The sequence below is a fragment of the Grus americana genome, chromosome 19 (genome assembly GCF_028858705.1).
Source record: "Grus americana isolate bGruAme1 chromosome 19, bGruAme1.mat, whole genome shotgun sequence".
NCBI classification, from domain to species: Eukaryota; Metazoa; Chordata; class Aves; order Gruiformes; family Gruidae; genus Grus; species Grus americana.
Window position 1 is genome coordinate 4794532 of NC_072870.1, and position 20203 is coordinate 4814734.

General features: G+C 50.6%; 2 protein-coding genes across 2 annotated transcripts in view; one reads left to right on the forward strand and one right to left on the reverse strand.

Moving 5' to 3' along the window:
* The first annotated feature begins 35 nt into the window (after positions 1-35).
* On the forward strand, positions 36-6213 carry ABHD15 (abhydrolase domain containing 15). The gene is made up of 2 exons (XM_054847166.1): positions 36-886; positions 1994-6213. The coding sequence occupies exons 1-2, from the start codon at positions 63-65 to the stop codon at positions 2469-2471; spliced, it is 1302 nt and encodes a 433-aa protein (XP_054703141.1). The 5' UTR covers positions 36-62; the 3' UTR covers positions 2472-6213.
* A 2566-nt stretch (positions 6214-8779) lies between these two features.
* Positions 8780-20203, reverse strand: part of TAOK1 (TAO kinase 1) — a 68875-nt gene continuing 57451 nt past the window's right edge. The window contains exons 18-20 of the mRNA XM_054847165.1: positions 16969-17181; positions 15677-15859; positions 8780-11838 (exon numbers count right to left, since the gene is read on the reverse strand). Of these exons, the coding sequence (XP_054703140.1) occupies positions 11377-11838; positions 15677-15859; positions 16969-17181 (858 nt within the window). The 3' untranslated portion in view covers positions 8780-11376. The remainder of the gene's footprint in view (positions 11839-15676; positions 15860-16968; positions 17182-20203) is intronic.

Here is a 20203-nt window from a genome sequence, read left to right on the forward strand (position 1 = left end):
CCACCATCGCTCTGTGAACCCGCAGAGCACCGGGGCTGCCGGCCGGGGCTCCCGCCGCCTCCATGGTGTCCCCCGAGGGGTTGGTGGCTGCGGCCGTGGTGCTCGCCAGCCTGGCCCTCCTGGCCTGGCACTTTTGGGCAGGGAGGCCGGAGGTGCCTGGAGACGGGGATGAGGAGGAAGAGGAGGGGATCCCTTTCGCCGCTGGGGCTGGCTCGGGGCGCTGCCGGCTGCTGTGCAAACCCTCGGCACTGGCCCAGCACCTCGTGGGGAGCTTGGGGCGGTCGGCAGCGCTGCAGGGGGGCCGCTGGCCGTGGCCATGCTGGCCCCAGCTCCAGATGCTGCGGCAGCTCCTGCAGCTGCCCGAGCCGGAGCCGGCGGTGGCCCGGGAGCTCCTGCAGCTGCCTGACAGCGGGCTGGTGGCCCTGGACTGGCTGGTGGGGCCACGGGGGGCCAGGGGCGGTGGGGGGAGCCCCAGCCCCGTGCTGCTGCTCATCCCCAACGCTGCCGGGAAGGTGACGGGGGGGCTGCTGCAGCTGGGGCTGCGGGCGCTGGAGCGGGGCTTTGTCCCCGTCATCTTCAACCGCCGGGGCCACAACGGCTGTCCCCTCACCACCCCCCGGCTCCAGCCCTTCGGGGACCCCGGGGACCTGCGGGAGGCAGTGACCTACCTGTGCTGCCGGTACCCTGCCGCCCCGCTGCTGGCTGTCAGCGAGGGCTCGGGCTCGGGGCTGCTGCTCGCCTACCTGGGGGAGAGTGGCTCCTCCAGCCGCCTGGCCGCCGCCGCCTGCCTCTCCCCCGTCTTCCGCGGCCGGGACTGGTTCGAGGCCGGGATGCCCTGGCTCTACGAGTGGCCGCTGCTCCTGCACCTCAAGAGGGGACTCAGCAGGTCAGTGGGGTCCCTTGGGGCTGGGGAGGGGGGGTGTCCTGGGAGCCCCTTGACCCTCCCTGGGTGGGGGGTGTGTGCATGCAATGGGTGCTGCTGCTGGCACCGGGAGCACCAGTGCGGGGGCAGAGGTGCTGAGAGCAGCAAAACGCGCTGGTTAATGAACACCAGCCTGGAGCCGGCTGTGGCTGCCGCGGGGCCAGCGTGGCCACCATGTGCTCCCTGGCCCGGCATCTCGGGGTCCCCGGGCAGGGAGATTTGTCACCTCTGTGCAGCAGTGCTGGGTGGGATGGCAAAGCCCCCGCACTGCGCTGAACCCGGGGGGGGGGGGGGCTGAGCAGGGCCAGCCCCGCTCCCCCCCCCCGCACCGCTGCTTGCACCCAACACTCACCCCATCCCAAGTGTCTGCCTAAGTGTCCCCCCGTCCGTTCCCCCCCCCCGGCTCAGCAGGCTGGGTGCCCATTGCCCAACACGGCCGCGCTGGAGAAGGCCAAGTGCCGGCAGAGGCTGGGACGGGAGACAAACTGCCCGGTGCCAAGGCCTTGAGCAAGCGGCACCTCCCTGGGCAGTGCTGAGACTTTGGGGGGGGGGGGGGGGGGGGGCACAAAGGGCTCCTGCTGGTGGGCAAATGAGGGCCAAAAAAATTGCAGCTAAACCCTGAAAGTTTGGGGCAACCAGGTGCCAGGTTTAGCCCCAGCAGAGCCCAGGTGGGTGCAGCCAGGCGCAGTGCTGGGGCGGGTGCCTTTCTGTTGGCCGGGGCGGGGGGGCAGTGTGTCTCCCCCCCATTTCCCAATACTCATTGCAAATGCTGCTGTCACGGCAATGGAGCGGAGTGCTGGCTGCCTCACGTTGCCATGGTACCCGGGTTGGCGCAGGCTGCGCTATGGGGGGCCCCCCCCCCCCCCCCAGCATCCCTGGCAATTGGCTGGGACGGGACCCCCCCCCCCCCCCAACCGGCTGCGGGGGTGGGGGGGGGGAGACTCGATGCCACCCCTGGTACCCACGTGTGGGACCGTGGCCAGCGTGCAGCCTGCCCGCCTTGGCTGCGCAGGGCAGGGACGCGAGCCGGCAGCGTCCCCGTAGCTCACAGCGGCCGCCCCGTCCCCGCAGGTACGCGGGGTCCCTGGCCGAGGCGGTGGACGTGGACAGGCTGCTGGGCAGCCGCTCGCTGCGGGAGCTGGAGGAAGCCCTCTTCTGCCGGACCAAGAGCCACCCCACCAGCTGGGAGGCCTACTGGGAGCGCAACGAGCCTCTGCGCGACGCCGACGAGGCGGCCGTGCCGGTGCTGTGCCTCTGCAGCGCCGACGACCCCGTCCGCGGCCCCCCGGCCCGCAGCCTGCCCCTGGAGCTCTTCCGCAGCAGCCCCTACTTCTTCCTGCTGCTGACCCCGCGCGGGGGGCACTGCGGCTTCCCCCGGTGGGGACCGGGGCGCTGCTGGGGCCACGAGGCCGTGCTGGAGTACTTCAGGGCCATGGCCGAGTTCCTGCGGGCGGAGGAGCGGAGGAAGGGGCTGCCGCGGCCCCGCAGGTGGGGGGGTCCTGCCGTCGAGCCCCCCGTCTTCACCTGGCAGAGGTCCTACACCCGGTAGCCCCTGGGCAGGGTCCCGCACGCCGGGGGGGGCGTGGGGGGGAGGGCTCAGAAAGGCAGGCAGACACTCCGTGTACTAAAATTACTTTATTACAGTTGATTTTTTTTTTTTTAACATTTCCTTTGCTATGATACAAAGGATACTTACAAACAAAATATTACATATGACCTTATTTTTTTTTTCTCTTCTCTTATTTTCTGACAACTTGGTAACAGCTTTAAATGCACAATCTATACAATTAATACAGGTTATATATGAGCTATAATGTATGTTGAACCAGAAGAATACCAGAATACTGACAATATACTGTACATTAAGCCTTACCAGTTAGTGCTCGTGGCATTTTCTACAAGAAGGAAAACGCACACCTGTAGATTCACTCATACCAGCTGGTGCTACCAGACACAGAAGCAGGAAGGAGTTTAATTCCCCTAGTTAAATCCTTCATGGCCCATCACCGTGGTGCTGGGCCTGGAAAGCTCAGACCAGTGTTCGTAGTAAAACAGCAGATATGTGTGTGGGGTTTGTTTTTTCTAACTAACGCTCTGCGGCACAAAACCGCGCGGCCAGACGCCTTCCCCCGGCACCGCGGCAGCCAGGCTTTGCTAGACCTGGATGATGCCCCAGAGCAGACGGCCAGGGCGCTGGGGCCAGGTGCTGGGTGAGCTCTTGTTGGGGAGCTGGACCTCCGTACAGCGGAGGAGAGGAGGAGGAGGAAAGAAAGGAAAAGCAGCAACAGCTTTGCTGTCATCAGTAGGCAGCTCTCAGGTTTGTGCAGGCGCCGAGGGGGGAAAAGCAAGCCCAAGGCACGGCGCTCCCCTGGCACGGCTCGGCCCAACCGTGGGGCTCAGCCCCCGGCCGCACGCGGGGCTCGTGCCCCGCAAAACCCCCGCGGGGTCGGGCAGCCGGCGGGGCTGGGAGCCGCCTTGCAGCTACCTGCTCGCCAGAAAAGGTTTGCTTTTGTTTTGCAGCCAAAGCTAGAGTTGTGTGGCTACAGGTGTGCACTTCCCCTCCTCCCGCCGTGCTCGACGTCGCACTGATAAGGTTACATTTTTGTTTTATTTTTTTTTTAATTTTTTTTTTTTTTAAAGCAACCAGCAAGTGAAGCGTTTTTAGTTGAGTGGCAAAAGATCTGGCATTTGCACAGAAGCTGCAAATGGAAAATAGCCATCCCCTCCTCCCACCCGCTGCATCCCAGCCCAGAAAATCCCTAATTGTTGGCGGAAGAAAAAAAAAAAAAAACCAAAAACACAACATGGGTGGAGGAGAGGAAGGGGAGGGGGGAACAGGTTGGAAAATACCAGGTTTGCGTTAACATTTCCATGACTTCACACAATGCTTGTGCAAAAAGAAACAAAACAAAAACCCCCAAACAAATAAAAACCAAAACCAGAAACATGCTGGAAATAATGAAAACAAATGGAAAGTAATATATAAAATTAAAAATATAAATAGGATGTCTGGCTGACTGGTAGAAGAATAGGTCATTTAGGTTACAAAAAGGAATATACATTCAAGAGGCTCTGAACCCAGCGGGGTAACTGATGTTAAACTTGTGTTAATAGTTAGGCTAGAATTCTCAAGTTTGTCTTTAAAATCTTCACAATACAAGCAAGCTATTTTTAAAAAATATACACTATACACACCTCACACAGCTTCTCCTATCCGTATTACACACGTTACGCTACCCTCCCATCCACTAAACCACGGGGGTTCCCACGGCGAAGGTTCGCGGGGTGGGTCCCCCCGTCCCGAGGTGTCGGTGGGGCAGCGATGGCTGCAGAGCCCCAGGCAGGTCGCTCGACCCTCCACGTCTTACCACAAACCTTCTCAAGCATTTACAAGTCACCAAAGGGCTGTAGCCTTTTATGTTATACACACTTCACTTCGTAACGTTAATTATTTACATCAGGGCTGCTTTCCCCCCCCCACCCCCCCCAATCTTTTAGCTGTTTCTAGGCAGGTAAAAAACCGTTCCTGTTCCAAGCAAGCAGGGGAAGAGCTGCGGGGGGTTAGGAGGGAAGAAAAGCTGAAGAAAGGGAGGGGGTGGTTTGCTTGTCAGAAGCCAAACCCGTACTCGCACGTTTGCCTCTCCTTCTCTGATCCTCGAATCCTTACAGGCTCCCGTCCCCTCGGACCTCCGGGACAACCAGACCTGGCGAGCACGGCCTCACCGGCGCTCAAACTCCTCTGCTCGCAGCTTCCCGGGACGCTCAGCAAAGCTACTCTCGACTTGCAGACTTGCCTCTGCCGCAAGACAAGGAGCACAGGTCCTTACTTCATCCTGAGGAAGCGCGGAGAGGGGAGCCCACCCCTCACGTAGCGGTGGGTCTTGCAGCGCAAGCCAGCCGGGGCAGGGACACCGAGACCCCCACAAGCCACCGCATCGCACCCACAAACTCGCCCTCCGCGGCCGCCACCGGCTGCGGTCAGGCTCTGCCGGAGCTGTGCAAAAGCAGCGGCGACGTACTTCAGCTCGTTAACAACCCTGTGCTGATTTCTAAACTCTGCTGAGCTCAGAGTTGCCATAGAAATGTGTGATCCTGGCACTAAAAGCAGGCAACGATCTTCAATGAAAGTCTTTTTTTTTTTTGGTTTTTTTTTGTTTTTCCTCCAGTAGGTTTAGATGATCTTGGGTTTAAGACAAAAGCAATCAGAAGGGGAAAACATCATTTCTAGAGAGGTTGAAAAATATAGCAATAAGCCGGTGTTAAACTGCAGCAAAGAACCTGAACTCGGTTCCCGTCGAGTTTAGCCCCAGAGAAAGCCCGAAGCCACCGCTCCGTCCCTCGCACTGCCACCGCGCAGCACACGACAGCGAACGCGGACAACCCGGCTGAAGGCTGGAAGCCAAACTCCCCGGGCGAGCGGCTGCTGGCCCCCCCAGCCCTCCTGCCCCCTCGGCTGCTGCCCCTCCCCAGCTCACAACATTTAAGCACAATTCCTTACAGCATCACTTTGACGACTCCCGGGGATTAGATGCATGCTGAACTACGACTTGCAATTACAGTAGCTTTTTGCTAGCTGGCACATACCGTTATCTATAAATTTTAGTACAAAAACTTAAAAAATACAGAAACTAGGTCAATTTGTTAACTACATATTTACAGATAATTACAAGTCTTTTCACTCACAATAATTAAACTAATTGTCAGTGAAAATTCAAACTGTGCATGTTCTGAGGTACCCGTACTCAAGGGTGGGGAGCGGGGCAGGGGACCGGAGGGGCGAGGCGGCGGGGAAGATCCCCCCGGGTTCGTTCACATCCGTGGGGGCGACGCTCGCCCCCCCCGGTTACTGGTTCCCAGACTCAGTGTGTGCACTCAGAGAAAGCAAGAAGAGAGGGAACCGATGTTGGGTTGGTATTTTTTTTTTCCCTAGAACATGGCTTTAGGATGTTTTGAGGACGCCAGACGGGTGCAAAGCCAACAGTCACGTACCAAACTGCCTTCCCTTCCCCCACAGAGGAGCCGTCAGGTGAAGTGCAAGTATCGAGACCCACAGCTCGGTGGTTAAGGTGCTTGTTTGCCAGCAAATCCGATTTACCAAGTCCCTCTCTAGCTGACAAAGGCCTTTCGTCCCCAGCAAAGCCCGGGCTGAGGGGCAGGGCCGGGATGCAGCAGGCAGCGTCACGGCCCCGGCGAGCTGAATCTCGCTGTGCAACAGGCACCAGGGTTATCGGCTGCCACCGTTCCCGGTGGGGTGATGTTTACTATAACCACTAGATCTATCAGCTTTTTTTTTTTTTTTTTTTCTGTAAACAGCTACCCACAACCCTCCAAAGCACCTCACACGTATTTCTCAACAGAGTCTGGCTCAATCAACTCGTAAAAGCGCAAACTGAGACAAACACAGCGGAGGGACACCGACCAGCATCCCCGTCTGGGCATCCACCGCTCCTCCAACCTCGGCCCGCGGCTCTGGGCTCGCTGCCGGCCAGCACCGGGGTGGGAACATCCTACAGGCAGGAGCACACCTAAAGATGACACTACTCCTTCTGAAAGGGTAAGGATATCCCAACCAAACCCAAGCCTCTCCTAAAAAAAAACCTCGCAAGAGACCTTGCAAAAGGGACAGGGGGGAAAATTGCCTCCAAATTCTCTGATAGCACAAAGAGGAGAGCCTGTGGTTGGCATGCTGCTGGGCTGGCTGGGCTTCCCCGCAGGGTAAATATCATACCTGGATGAACAGTTGTGACTTGACACATGCAAGGCTCATTTGTCCCCCAAAACTGCCAGATGTTTTACTAAGGTGGGGTCTGCAGAGGACAAAGGAGGTTAGACGGATCTTCACAGCTTGAGGAGCTCGTGCTGTCCAGCATGGCACTCACCCCTCTGCTGTGAGAAAGACCAGGGCAAGATTTACTAGAAACGCAGAGCAAGCACCCAGGAGAAGAACAAGGCTGTTCTCTGCTTACTGGACTCGAGTAACAGCACACACACCCCTCAGCAGAGTAAAGAATGGACCAACAGCGTCTGCGTGTGTGTATATATCTGTAGGTATGTGCTGTACACACACACACATCTTTTACATCTTCTAATTCGGCTTCTCCTTTGATCCTCCACACAACCTGCTCTAGCTATTAGACACGCACAAAGGTAGACAGTGTTCAGCTAACGGCGGCTTGAACTCAGGAGTGCCAAAGGTTAGTGCCGGTGCAGCGTGCCAAGACCGTGCCGGGCTTGTGATCTTTCGTGGCGAGACGCAGCTGGGGACTCTGAGCTCAGCCTGCTGAGCACTTCACCGGCCCACTCACCGCCTCCCCAGCAGATCGGTACGTTGCCTCAACCGCTTTCCTATCGCTGTACCATCTTGTTTTCTTCTCTGCTGTCTTCTGACTTTCTGATACCCTCTGGGAGCTCTCTCCTTCACAGCACACCCATAGCAGCTAGCCTACTCTCCCGCACCCCAGAAAAAGAAAGCTACAATTAGCAGGGCAGGATTTAAGTGAGGATTTTTGACCACGTTCAGCCCCAGCACGGCTTGTGCAGATGTACGTGCACTCGGCCTAGAGAGCCCGGCTGCAGGGGTTGCTTTTGCTCACAAACAGGAGCGCTAAAGAACAGCAAAACTGAAGTGCCCTGACAGAAATGCACAGCATGAGGTGTGTGTGCACGTATACCCACACACACGTACATACAGAGTATATAAATATATACAAATGAGATACCATATATATATATCCAGAGAGATGTGCGTATTCAACAGAGTAATGGTAGACAGTGGTACAATACAATTTATTGCCTCTCAAGAAATGGCACGTAAGCAGGGCCAAGGGGGCAGAGCAGCCCGAAGGGCGAGGAGCCCCTGTCCCTGGGGGGTTAAACAACAGCATCAGCCCGGAGGGCCAGGGCGCACCCTGTGCCGGTTACAGCTAGCGTGCAGCGCACCTTCTTCCGGAGCGGGAGGGCTGGGTGGGATACAGAGCGATGCCAGCCTGGCCCCAAAGCCAGGCAAGGAACAGCTGCAGGGAATTTTCTGTGGAAAGCTCGGTATCGTACCACATTTATTTCTTCAACCCCTTTGAAGCTCACAGGCTTGGAGCAAACGCAGGTGAAACAGAGCTGGGCTCCATTTCAACACTGCATCCGAGGAAGAAAGCATGCAGAGTTCAACATGGGAGGGAGAGGTGGCTGCTGACTCCCCGGGACCACAGAGAATGAGAAAAATGTGGTCCCTTTTCACTGATTTTAATTAAATAAAAATCAAAAGAAATTCATATTGGAAAGAGGTGAAAATGCCGGCTCCTCTGTTGTTTTCATCTGTGGGCTAAACTACATCAGAACTTTAGGTCTTTGCAAAGGGGAGAGAAAAATAACCACAGAATAAGAGATTTCAGGGGTCAAGCTGGTGATTTGAAAATACTGCAATAAAGTTTGCAAAGTAGTCCACACAGAAGAGTTTCCCCAGTGTTAAATACGAACATAAAAGATTTAAAAGAACATCTTTGCTGAGGTACTGGAGTTTACAGATTACAGTATTTTTAAAACCAAAGTTAGGGCATGACTGCAACGAGTACAATATGGAGCAATTGGTCTTACTTTTAAAAATAGAGTTTGCAAACTGATTCAGAGAGTGCTTGCGTCTCTCTAGCGTATTTTGTAGTTGTTTATGTATCTCAGATATATACCCGAGATACATTAAAATTCTCAACACCAAGGGCCTCCCTCCTAGACCTCCAAGGCACAGCCTGACCCTGAGTCCCTCTGGCTACAGCTGCATAACGGGGCGTTTTCTCTCGAAATCAGGCTCGTTTGGGACAGCTTCCTTCCCCCACGTACACACAGGGACACACACATTTAGACCAGTTGATCTGAATCAGTTTTTGCAAACTATTTTAATTAAAATATTAACTTGTTGGAATAGTCCAGGTCTGCACATGATATACATGTAAAAATGGTTACTACACAATTCTTTTTGAATACAAAAAAAGCCAATATGGGATAGCCATCATTTGGATTCAGCATTCAGTCATGCTTGACATTACACAAAGAGATGGGTTGAGAGAATTCTGTTGAAGTAGCTCAATTTAAGCCAGAGACTTTGACCAAATTCAAACCATAACAGAAGCAAAAGAATGAACCCACTGAACTTGCAGGTATAGCCTGTCCCCGCTGTCGCTGCTGCTGTTTGGGATAGAGGAGCTGAACTTCAAAACGCTGTGTTAGCACCATGCTCTGGGCACACCCTCCACACTCACATGGTAAATCCCAGTACAATTTTGGCCTTTCATTTCATTTTTGTCTTTCTTTCTAACCCCAGGAAAATACAGGTACCTTTCCTAAATCAGTTTCGCTGCATTTCAACAACATTGCAATGCAAAAGAATGACCCCAAAACATCTAATTCCACATAAAAAACATAGCAGAGGAAAGGACAGGACAAGGTCACAGTCACCACTTGCCCCAGGGGGCAACCAGAATCACCTCTGTGGGACCACTGCCTCATCCCAGGCTTCTGTCAACTGTTAGTACTACAAAGCTCCTTACTAAGGGGCTGCTCGAACGTATTTTGGTAGAGCTTCCATCTTCGATTAGAGTGATATGCTACATCAAGATGCTAGAAATCCCAGTTGGATTCACCAGACACTGGCAGAGAGTTAAGGATTGGGAGTGGATGTTAATTTAGCTAACGAAAGAACATCGCCCTGTTGAGAGTACTGAACAGCAGCGAGACACTAGAGTATTTACTATATAAATATGTCACATGGACAAACACATTCGGAAAACCTTGCTTTTGAGCCCTATAAACATATTAAAGGCAAATCCTAGAGTTAGCAGCTAGTGTTTTCTTCAAGATGATTAGTGTGCAAGGAAAAACATTTACAAAGAACCCTGGCCGGTCAGTCCCCAAGACAGAAATCTTTGCCTCAAGCCAAACTTCATCTACCTGCTCTTCCCCTACCCCCCAGTGCTGGCTGACCCAGACTGCCCTGGCACCGGCACGAGAGCACGGGGGCATCTCCAGTTCCCAGCACTAAGGGATGACACGATGCCACAAAGTCACTCGGTTAACGAGACTCCCTGATCCCTTTACCACCGTATGGATTTCACAACCTCCTTTTGCTTCCTTTCAGTAGTACAGCAGCTCCAACGAGCCTCTGGAAGTAGTGCCTTCTCGCGTGGTGTGATACGCTGCCAAAATATCACAGCGTCTCAAGGGACTGTAAAAGTTGTGAAGTATTGCAGCAATGAAAAATAATAAAAAGGAGCCTCACATGCAGCAAGATCTACAGTGGTGATGTGGGTTAGTCATCAGCTGGGAAAGAGTCATTGGCTCAGCTCCTCCTGGTACACTGTGGCAACTAAACATTTAAACAGTTGGCTACAACTCTACATGTAAACAGGAAATTGCAACAAGCCAAAAAGGTAATAAATTGGTGGATGTAGTGTAATAATGAAAAACCCGATCAATGGCATTTTGTGACTATGGCATCCTTCAAAATACCTCTGGCATTTGAGACTGATTGGCTGAAAGTCTAACATTTCTGAATGGAGCAAAAAGGACTACGCTGGGCTCCAAGAATTATTCTGATGCTTAGCTAAAATGAGATGTCACAGTATTAGCTGTACAAGTGCATTACTCACGCTCCTCTGCCCAACCTCATCTGAGCTACCAGCAGCACAGTCAGGGAGTGCCAAAGCAGGAATACAATTTCAAACATTTCTAGCCTGTTCCCTCCAGACAGGTTTACCTACACAGTTCTCGGGAAGCTGACCAGTGCCTTCTTAGAGAATGTCACTTCTTACACGACACGGAGCGGGCACTTGGGTAGAAGGGCCCTGCTGAGCCCTGGTGTCTCCCAGCCTCTCTTCTCACCCTTCTTCCTCACCTACAAGTCTTTGAAAATGCCTCTTAGCAAAGGCAATACCCTAGAAATGTATCCAATTTAATGACAAATAAAAACGGAACAGAAGATCCAGCTGTTCCTCCCCCGGATGGTGGTTTAAAGGCAGCTCGCCTGGTTTTTGCAGGGTGGCAGTTCGAAATTTATGGACATGGGAGGAGGTCTCCATTCTCCCTCAGACTTCCTATGGATGGCGTGACGAGGGCAGTCTGAGGCCCTTCTGTCCTGTCAGTGTGACGACCACCAGCCAACTCTTCTGACTAATTGCATATATTTCTCAGACGCCCTCCCAAGACCCCTCCAAAGAGTAAAAAACAACAACAACAACAACAAAAAAAAAAACCAAAAAACCACCCCCCCAACCCCTGCAGCCAAATACTATGACATCCCAGTTAGTAAACACAAAACGTAATGCTTTACAAAATGAATACAATATTCCATGTGCACCCAGCTCCCACACGTCAGCACCGCACTGAGGAGGCTGCTGGGCTGGTGTCTGTAGGCAGTTTCTGTTGGCAGACAGCTCCAGTGGAATTGCCACCCTCAGTTATTGTTTAAGTTATGTATAAGACATGTGTGAACCATTGGATATTTGTGAAGTAACACTTGTGCTCCTGCTCATGCCCTGTTCCGTCCGTCCCCCAGAAGCTGTCCGCCTCAGAGCCTGGGGGCTGTTGCGGACCCCTATCGCACTACTTCGAGGTACCCCCTGCATGGGCCCCGAGGGGTGACCCCATGGCTGGGGTCCACCTTGCATTGGATGGCCCCAAGCTTGTGGTGGGCCACCCATGGGATGACCCCAGTGAGGTCCTGCACCCCCAGTAGGATTGTGGGACCAGCCAGAAGCTCCCGGGTAGCTGTGGCTGAACGCCTCGGGGGAGAGATTAGAAAGAACCATATTACTAAAACCTAGCCTCATGCTTTCTGAGTCAAAGGCTTCGATCTCGCGAGCTTGACGCTCCAGCAGGCTTCGTATCCGTTCGGTACGCTCGTTCTGCAACGCCAGCATCTCCTCCTCAATCTAGGAAGGAAAAAAGAAGAGACAGTCTGTAGTAGCAGGACTCCTTTACAGGCGTGGCCTCAAGTCTTGTAACAGCAAGCTAACGAGGAACCTTCTCCCCATGTTTCTCCATGAGACTGGATCCAGATCAGACGTCCACTGACACACAATCTGTTCTGAATGCAGAGGGTGAGTCCCATCGACCTGCACATGCCAAAGCATGGTGAACCCCAGTTGGAGAGTCTTGGTCCCTGTTCCCTGGTGATTACAGGTTTAGGGGTGCAAAGCCAAAGTTTGCAGTGATACTAATGGCTTGATATTGGTTAATCTTTTAAAATGCAGCAAAATCTACAGCTTCCATAAAAGCCTACTGAGAAAGCACCTTCAGATACAGCCAAGCACAATGCCTATACAGTCAGATACCTGCCAACACAGCTTAACGTGACCTTCACTGTTTATAGCTGAATGTGATGATGACAACTGCCATTTTCTCCAGGATTCAATATATGAGCCCACATTAAGCTTCCTCTCCAACATTGACTGGCCAGATTTTCTTAGCTCATGTTTATCACCTCCTATCTACCCCTTTCCTAAATTGGTTTCTCATATTTCATTATCCTGATACCTTCTCCAGGGTGTGTGGCTGAAGAAAGTAGGCTGCAATGTTTGAATTGTGTGGCAGATTATTAGCTAGATGATAGGCAAGCTGGCAACTCCAATTTCTTCCCTGTAACACTGTTCCAAATCAGTTTCCAATGGTACTTTGGTAGGGGCACAGGGATCAGCTCTCTAAGTACAGAAAACATGGGGCTATGGCCTCCTGACACCCATCAGACAGCGATGAAAGCCTTTTCTTATTGAAATCTTTGCAGTCAGGTGGAGAACCAAAGAATCACTCCATTATCTTCTTGCCAGCACTGAAAAAGCTACTTTTGGCCTCGGTGAAAAAGACCAAATGTGTAAAAAGCAGCAGCCAAGACTTTTAGCATAGCTTACTGGCACCTCCCCTGCTGTCAGCAGCAACGCAGCCAAGAGGCGTTATCTTGGTCTGTGCTGAAGGTACTGGGCAGAGCGCTGTACTTGTAAGCACTCTCTTGCCTTAGTCAGGGAATATGCAAAGTGATTTCATCTGGAATTTAGGAAACAATCTGCTCCAGCATGAGTCATCTCCTGAGCCATTTGGGGCTTTCAGAAACGGCCTTATCCACTTGCCTGGTTCTTAGCGCTAGGTGAGTGACACTGACTCTCTCCGCAGAGCAGCCCTGCTCACTCCTGCTGAAAGCCAAGCAGTGGTCAGCTGGCTTGGAAAAGGCAGAAGAGGAAGAAGATGCCTTCTCTGACGTTAGCTCTTTAAAATGCTCCACTCGTTTTTTCCAGTCCTGCTATCTAAGCAGAACCCTCCTCTTCCTTTTTCAAAACTATAGTGTCTTCAGCACATCCAGCTGCTCAGTTTTCAGGCTTTGCGACAGCGTAACACACAGGACTTAGTGCGACTGAACTTCACAGAAAGGCATGCCTAACACACCGCATTGAAATGACATCACTTAGAAACGACTTCAGGATGCAGGACTCTGAAGATGAGGTGTCTGAGGCATGTGGGAAGGAAATGAGTAAATTCTGAAGTCTTTTAAAGACACTCTTGAGACACGCTCATTACTGGTGCAACACAAACAACATAGCATCAGGGTATAGATTGTACGGTGCCTCTGTCACTGGCACTTAAAGGCTGCGCATTGATGGGGCTGGCGACTCCCTCCTTAGCCTAAGTCAGACACGTATGCTCTGGTGAGTTACTATGGTGATGGGCACCGTCAGAAATAAAGAGCACTGTGCTGAGAAGGAAGCAGAGTCCTATGCACACCCTAACTTCTGGAATCCGGTTTATTATTGAACATCAGGGACTGACTTTGCCACAGGCTATGTATATATTTGTGAATATAAATTCAGACATTCATCTTGCGCACATACCTGCCCTTTCTCTGGCTGCCAGGTTCAGTTAGCACGTGCAAGCAAACACCAGGTGACATCGCTGAGCAACCCACACCAGAATACTTGCAACTCTTAATTCTTACAAAACCAGAACTCTCCCCTCCCCTCAAAGAATACCCTTGCAAGAGGAGGATGCATCTACCTTTGCACCCACATTTTCCCTCAGTGAATATAACCCCAGGAAGAAAGAGGGTCTCATCGCTGGTCCATGACTTTGAGTTGCAATGCACAGCACTGCATGTATTGCTAAATGAAGGCTCCCACCTATGGAAACTGAAGGACCGTTTGCTATTCTGATGCAGTAGTCACACAGGGACACACAGAGCACACAAAACACACACAGAAAAAATAGGCTAGGTCTTAATTTTATCATTTTTTAAAATGATCTAGCATTGCTAAGCTTCCTATCACCATTACTGACGCCAAATGCTTTGCGGGGGCTTTCTACGCACAGAGACTTCAATCCGGTTCACACTGAAAGACTTACACATTATTATTATTGGTTGATGTGCATTTCCTCAAGTCACTGGCCTCACTTCAACTTTTAACCTAACACTATGTGCAGTGCAACACATGCTGCTCCCACAGAGAAGGAGAAATGACCAGCAGCAGGCTCGCAGGGACATATTTCTTCCCAGAGCTCTTGGCAGCTCGTGCCGCCAGAGGGCAATGCACCCCCGGCACAAACACACACCCAAATGCAGGGCTGTGACGGGAGTTGTCCTCCTCTTCTGGACAGAAGCAAAATAACTAGCGATGGGGTCTAAAGACAGCTATTACACATGTGAGTGCCTCACGGGAACTCTGTTTTCACAAATTCAGTTAACTGCAGAGATTCACGTCTAATTGCAGGAGACCAAAGCACAACAGGACTGTGCTGTGTTCTCGGAGATGCTCCCTCGGCTGACCATGAGGTGGAGCAGTTTTATTCCGACGAAGGCCCTCTATCAGCCCAGCATGCATCTGTTAGCCTCTGGGAGAAGCGAAGTGTGAAGAACCTCTAGGCCACAGAGTAATTGCCCTAATTTAATAATCGCCGATCAGCAAAGTTGGGAACTGTTGTGTGAATTGCGATGGCTGGCACCCACAAGGCAAATCAAAAGGGAAAAAATTTGCAGGAGGAAGGCTGACTGCTTATTTCCTTTCACTGACTGGGGCATTACCCTTCCCCTGGTTTGTGTAGGCCACTCGCACACATTTCTATACACGCCACATGTCTGGCACTGTACAGAAAAGGTGCTCCTTGTTGAAGTGTGCTTAATACACATAGCCAATTACGAGTTGAGATCTAGGGAGCAGCAGGTCACCCATGCTTGTGGGTCTGGCTACTTCGGTTTGCTTAGGGAAATGTTGCAGACAGCATTTCCATAACAAACGTCATTTCATGGGGAAACTGCAGCTTGGTCTCTGCAGACTGACAAACAGACTAGAGCTCCGGTAAAATAATACTACCACAAAACACAGGGTCTCAAATACATTTTACCCCCCGCTCCCTCCCCAGAGACACCTACTGCTGATACCATGCAAACTTCAAAAAAATCCCCTAGCTTTAGGTTGTTAGTGTCTGCCCTCTAATGAGCCGGGAAGCCCATCTGCAGCGCAGAGACAGAAAGAACAGTCCACTTTCCCTTCTGCCCAGAGAGGCACGGGTCCCTCTGGCACGCTTCAAACAGCTCTAACCCAGCCAGAAGCTGCTCACGTAGGACAGCTGAGCTGGCAGAAAGTTTAGCCTATGTGTCACTGAGCTACCACCCAGAGAGGCAAATACCCAAATACAGCAAGGTACAAGCACTTTCTCTCTCTGTTGATAAATACAGTGCAATTTAAGATCTGAAATATGGAGCTAATGATGCTTGTCTGCCCATTTTACCTTCTGCTCAAGGAGGGCCCGACGGAGGGATACCCTCTGTTCAAGATCACGCAGCTCCCGATCATGCTGGGCTTCTGCCTGCATCTTGATTTTACTCTGATATGCATTCAGCAGCTCCAATTCTTGCTGCAGCTGCATCTTCAAAACCTGGCACTCTGCTTCCTGTGCTTCATCCAAACGCAGCTGGGAAAGACAGACAATAGAGGCGTTTCACTATGGGGTAACCACTCATGACACTCTGGGGGAGGACTGCAGGGAGGGGGAGAGAATGGGATGGGACTTTGTTTTCTTAGCAATACAATTGGTCTCTATTGTACTTCATTTCACTGAACAGAGGACCTATAGTGACAAAGACTGGTGACAGTGAGCCCACAGCACCGATGCAAGTGATGCTGATGAGCAGTGGCACCTCAGGAACCGCGATCCATACTGCAGAGACCAGATTGCTGGAGGTGCTAACATCCACAGCTCTCCTTTGCTAGAGGCAAAGAGAAGATCTCGTGCTCTACTCAACTGGATTAACCAATTACCTGTACGCAGGAGACTGAAGTCTGTATCCCTGCCAATGAAGGACTTCAGGCAAATGAATATAATGACATAAACCTAAAAGCAGTATGATACTGAACTTTGAACCTTCCCATACACAAATTAAGCCAGCTACCCTGCCTCACAGCGTCAAATTTGTACAGTGATGTGAGCAGGATGCAATATGCAAGAAGTGCAAAGAAAACTGCACGTTTGGTTGTAGCAAGGACTCAAAGCATTGCTCATATTGTCATTCCTTAGAGAAGGAATCTCTTAAAGAAGGAGTCACAGAACTTTCACAACACTTTTAACATTATTTCAGATTTGCAGTCAAAACTCTGGACTCCTCCATGACTCAATGAGCATCTTCCACCAGTGGGACATGCTTTGGTTGGTATCATTGACAAATCAAAATCTAAATGGCAAATCAAAACCTAAATGACTTAAGACAGCAAGCTGCACATTATTTAACGATGCTCTGATAGGAACATTTATGTTGTCAGACTTCATGCAAAAGCAGTCCTCTGGCCACACAGATGCATCATTTTGCATCTCTGCAATGGTAGCTTCAACTTCGACCTGCCTGAAGGGAGTAATACCTCTTTCCTCTGCATTTAAATGCTGCTTTTTAAATACAGAGGAACGACTGTGCTGGGTATGGCGCGTGTAGCAAGGAAGCAGATAGCCTGCTGTCAGGATACAGACGGGTTAAAATGCAAACATCCCTATTCGGCTGAGGAACCCTGGGTCCCTTGGAGGCGACTCACAGCTTGTGTAGAGAGCATTTCATTAATGCTGTGATCATACTGCTCAGCCAGGATAGCCAGCTTCCGGGTCTGCTCCTCCTTGAGCCGTTTGAGGACAGCTTTATGTTCACTCTTTGGCGTGGTCTCCAGCAGATGGTTTCTCAGTGCTTTGTACTGTCTGGTTTGGATCTTGCATGTATCCTGAAACTGCTTCTTTATCTGTAGTTCTTTTGACTGGAAAGATGGAGGGGACACAAACAAAGAAAAAAACAGCACGTTTCAAATGGGAGAAATATCCATTCAAATGGATATTTAGGATTACATTAAGGATATGAGTTCAAGAATCCACAAATGTATATTAACATCTACAGTGCAAGGAGGGAAGCAAAATACACAAGAGGCAATGACTATTGCTGCAGCTGCTTTGACACTGCTACTGAGCGAAACAATTACAATACAGACACTTCTATAACAAAGCTCCAGCCTAAATACAGCTGTCTCTGCACAAAGACCCTCACATTTGTCACTGGACTGGATCCAGTCCTTGGTGTTGCTTTTCAAGAAAAGTTCTTGAGGGACAGGACTAATATTTATTAGCACCAAAAGCCATACTTACACATGACTCTGCTTGTATGGCACATATATACGAACAGCACTTGATGTTACGAAAAGCAGCAGATCGGTGCATGGGAAGGGACAGGAAAAAAGAGCAACACTTTTTCCATTAAGGGTTTGATGAAGATAAGATGTATTCTAACCCTTGATATCAAGAGCCTGGTTTTCATAAAGATACTCAAAAGTGGCTGGGAAGGATTAGATGCTTGAAGACGTACACCACAAACAACATGAGCGTTGTGCTAGTCTAGCAAACAAAACAATTCCCCAGTGCCAATGGAGGCTTACTGGAGATCGAGTTTTCCCTTTGCACTTTGCTAGCATCTCTGTGTTGTTTAGAGACATAACTTCGTGATTGCACACAGGGCTGGGAGACATCAATCCTGGAAAAGGTATCTGGATCCGATTTTGCTGTATGACCTTGAGGAAATGAATTTTTTTTTTCTTTCATCTGCCTTACCTGCCTCCAGAGCAGCTTGTGAGGGTTAACATCTACTGAGTGTTTTAAGACCCTGAAAAGGAAGGTGTTCTGGAGTTCCCTGTATCCTTCTACAGGAGGGCTGGCAGGGATGCTTCTAACTAAGCAAAACCCAGAAGTGATGAGCGGTGGTAGTTAACTGACAGACAAGAAAAACTAACTGCCTGCCACGGTAAGAAAAAACCAAACAAAAACCCAGACCCCTAAACCCACACACATCAGGGCAGTCAGAATCCACTCCTGGTCATTCCCACTGTCAGCCACCACGGTCAAATCCTGAAGCACTGGCGACAGAGCACAGGAACAGATTCCTGTCCCTTGAATAAGTTGGAAGAGCTCTAGGATCTGAACCAGCAAGGCAGATATATGTGCATATCTCCCGTCAGCTCCTCCACTGACTGCTCCTGGCACTAGCTCAAGGCTCAGCGGGGTAGGTGATAAGCGCGGCACTTGTAGCTACCTAGAAAGATGCGGTGGGATCAGACAATACATCCAGCCCAATTTAGACATCAGCATGCTTTGCTGCATAAACCAACGATTCCACTTTGCTAATCTGATGCAAAAACCAGGACAGAGATGGATTTCATTCAAACCAAAACATGTATCATGGAGAGGAATACATCGCTTTTACCCTTTCTAAATTCACAGGAAATTATTTCCCTCCAGGAAACCCTTAAGGCTGTTTCTCCCTGCCCCTAAGGGAAGCGACAGCAAGTTACACGTTCCCGTCAGGGCACAGCAAAACACTAGCCATCTATTTTGTCCTCACTTTCTGTGAAGTTTTGCTTGGATGCCAGACTCTGTTTACAGGCTTCCAACCCAAAGGCTTTAACAACAGGAAACAGAAGGGAGGGGTAAGATTTCCAGTCAGACTTCTGACAAGATCATTTTGACCTAGTATTGTGAAATACCAGCAAGAGGATATTTGCATCACAATTAACACACTCAAAATAATAACAGAGCAGTTTTCACTGAAGGGTGAATTCCAGTTATCGGTCCTTCTGGTGCTGTAATAGCGGCAACAGACACTGACCGTTAAAAAACTGCTTTCAGGACAAAGGACCTCACTAAATAACAAAGGGAAAGCCTGAAACACGTGCCCTTGAGGGAAAACGTTGCTGGAGAGAGAAACTGAACAAATGGTCAAATTATCTATTCAATTAAGAATACTCCTTGCATTAGTGAGGAGCAAGAGAAGGAGTTAATACTAGGGAACAGCCTCGATAAATAGGGGATTGTACTACAAACCGAACGGTTGTCCAGCAGGCTGCATTATTAGCACTGCGTGTACGCAAAGGTGCTGGATTGACAGCTCAAGCCTGAAATCCTTCACTAATCACAGAACAGCCACGCAAAGCAAAGCGCAAGCTTTCCGTGCTCCCCGCAAAACGCTCCTGTCCTCACTGGGAAAGGGAAGGGGTCAAAGAGTCTGCAGAGGTGAGAGGGCAGCCAAGCCTCTGCAGCCCAGAGAGCGCCGATCCTGCTGTCCCCACTGCCAGCAAGGGAACGAGAACGGACATGCTGCCCACTCGTGTTTGCACCACATCACCTTGGGGAGGCAGAACTCATTCATGCTAATCTCAGAAGGATCAACCTAATACAGCTGCTTCAGTTTTATTCAGCTCAGAGTGCAGCGCAGCTTCCCTGTGAAGTCATCAGCTATTTATACACTATATCCTTGGAGATTCTCAACAGCGATCAGATGGTCCCTTGTTCTCACAAGCTAGGTTTTCACTATTTAATATTATTCTAATATTGACAAATCAGGTATTTTATTTTTTTTGGCTGAAGTTCTATTTTCAAGTTGGTTATTTTCTCTGTAAGAAGATAATTTGCAGGTGGTGAAAACTAAGTCAGATGGGAAATATCACGAAGAGGAAAGACCTAGAACAACAAAGAAACCCCATGCTCAGTATGCCATACACTCATTTTGTTACTGGCACAGCTGAACACTGGGTGGAGAGAAGAAGTCTGCCTCCTCAAAGGAAATGTACCAGGCAGCTTTGTGAAAGGCCTTATACTCCCTTCTCAGGCACTTCAGAATAAACCACTGGACTTCTTTGGATGAAGTGAAGGCTTACAATGAAAACACTAAAAGCCTCAATTACAGAGGCCCTATAGTTCTGGTCAGCCACCGCAGTTACAAGGGCAGCAGGAGAAACC

What these genes read in the sequence shown, in the direction of transcription:
- ABHD15 (XM_054847166.1), top strand. Translation starts at nt 63, where the DNA reads ATGGTGTCCCCCGAGGGGTTGGTGGCTGCGGCCGTGGTGCTCGCCAGC. An exon ending in CTCAAGAGGGGACTCAGCAG is followed by an intron (nt 887 to 1,993) that starts GTCAGTGGGGTC and finishes CCGTCCCCGCAG; the next exon opens with GTACGCGGGGTCCCTGGCCG.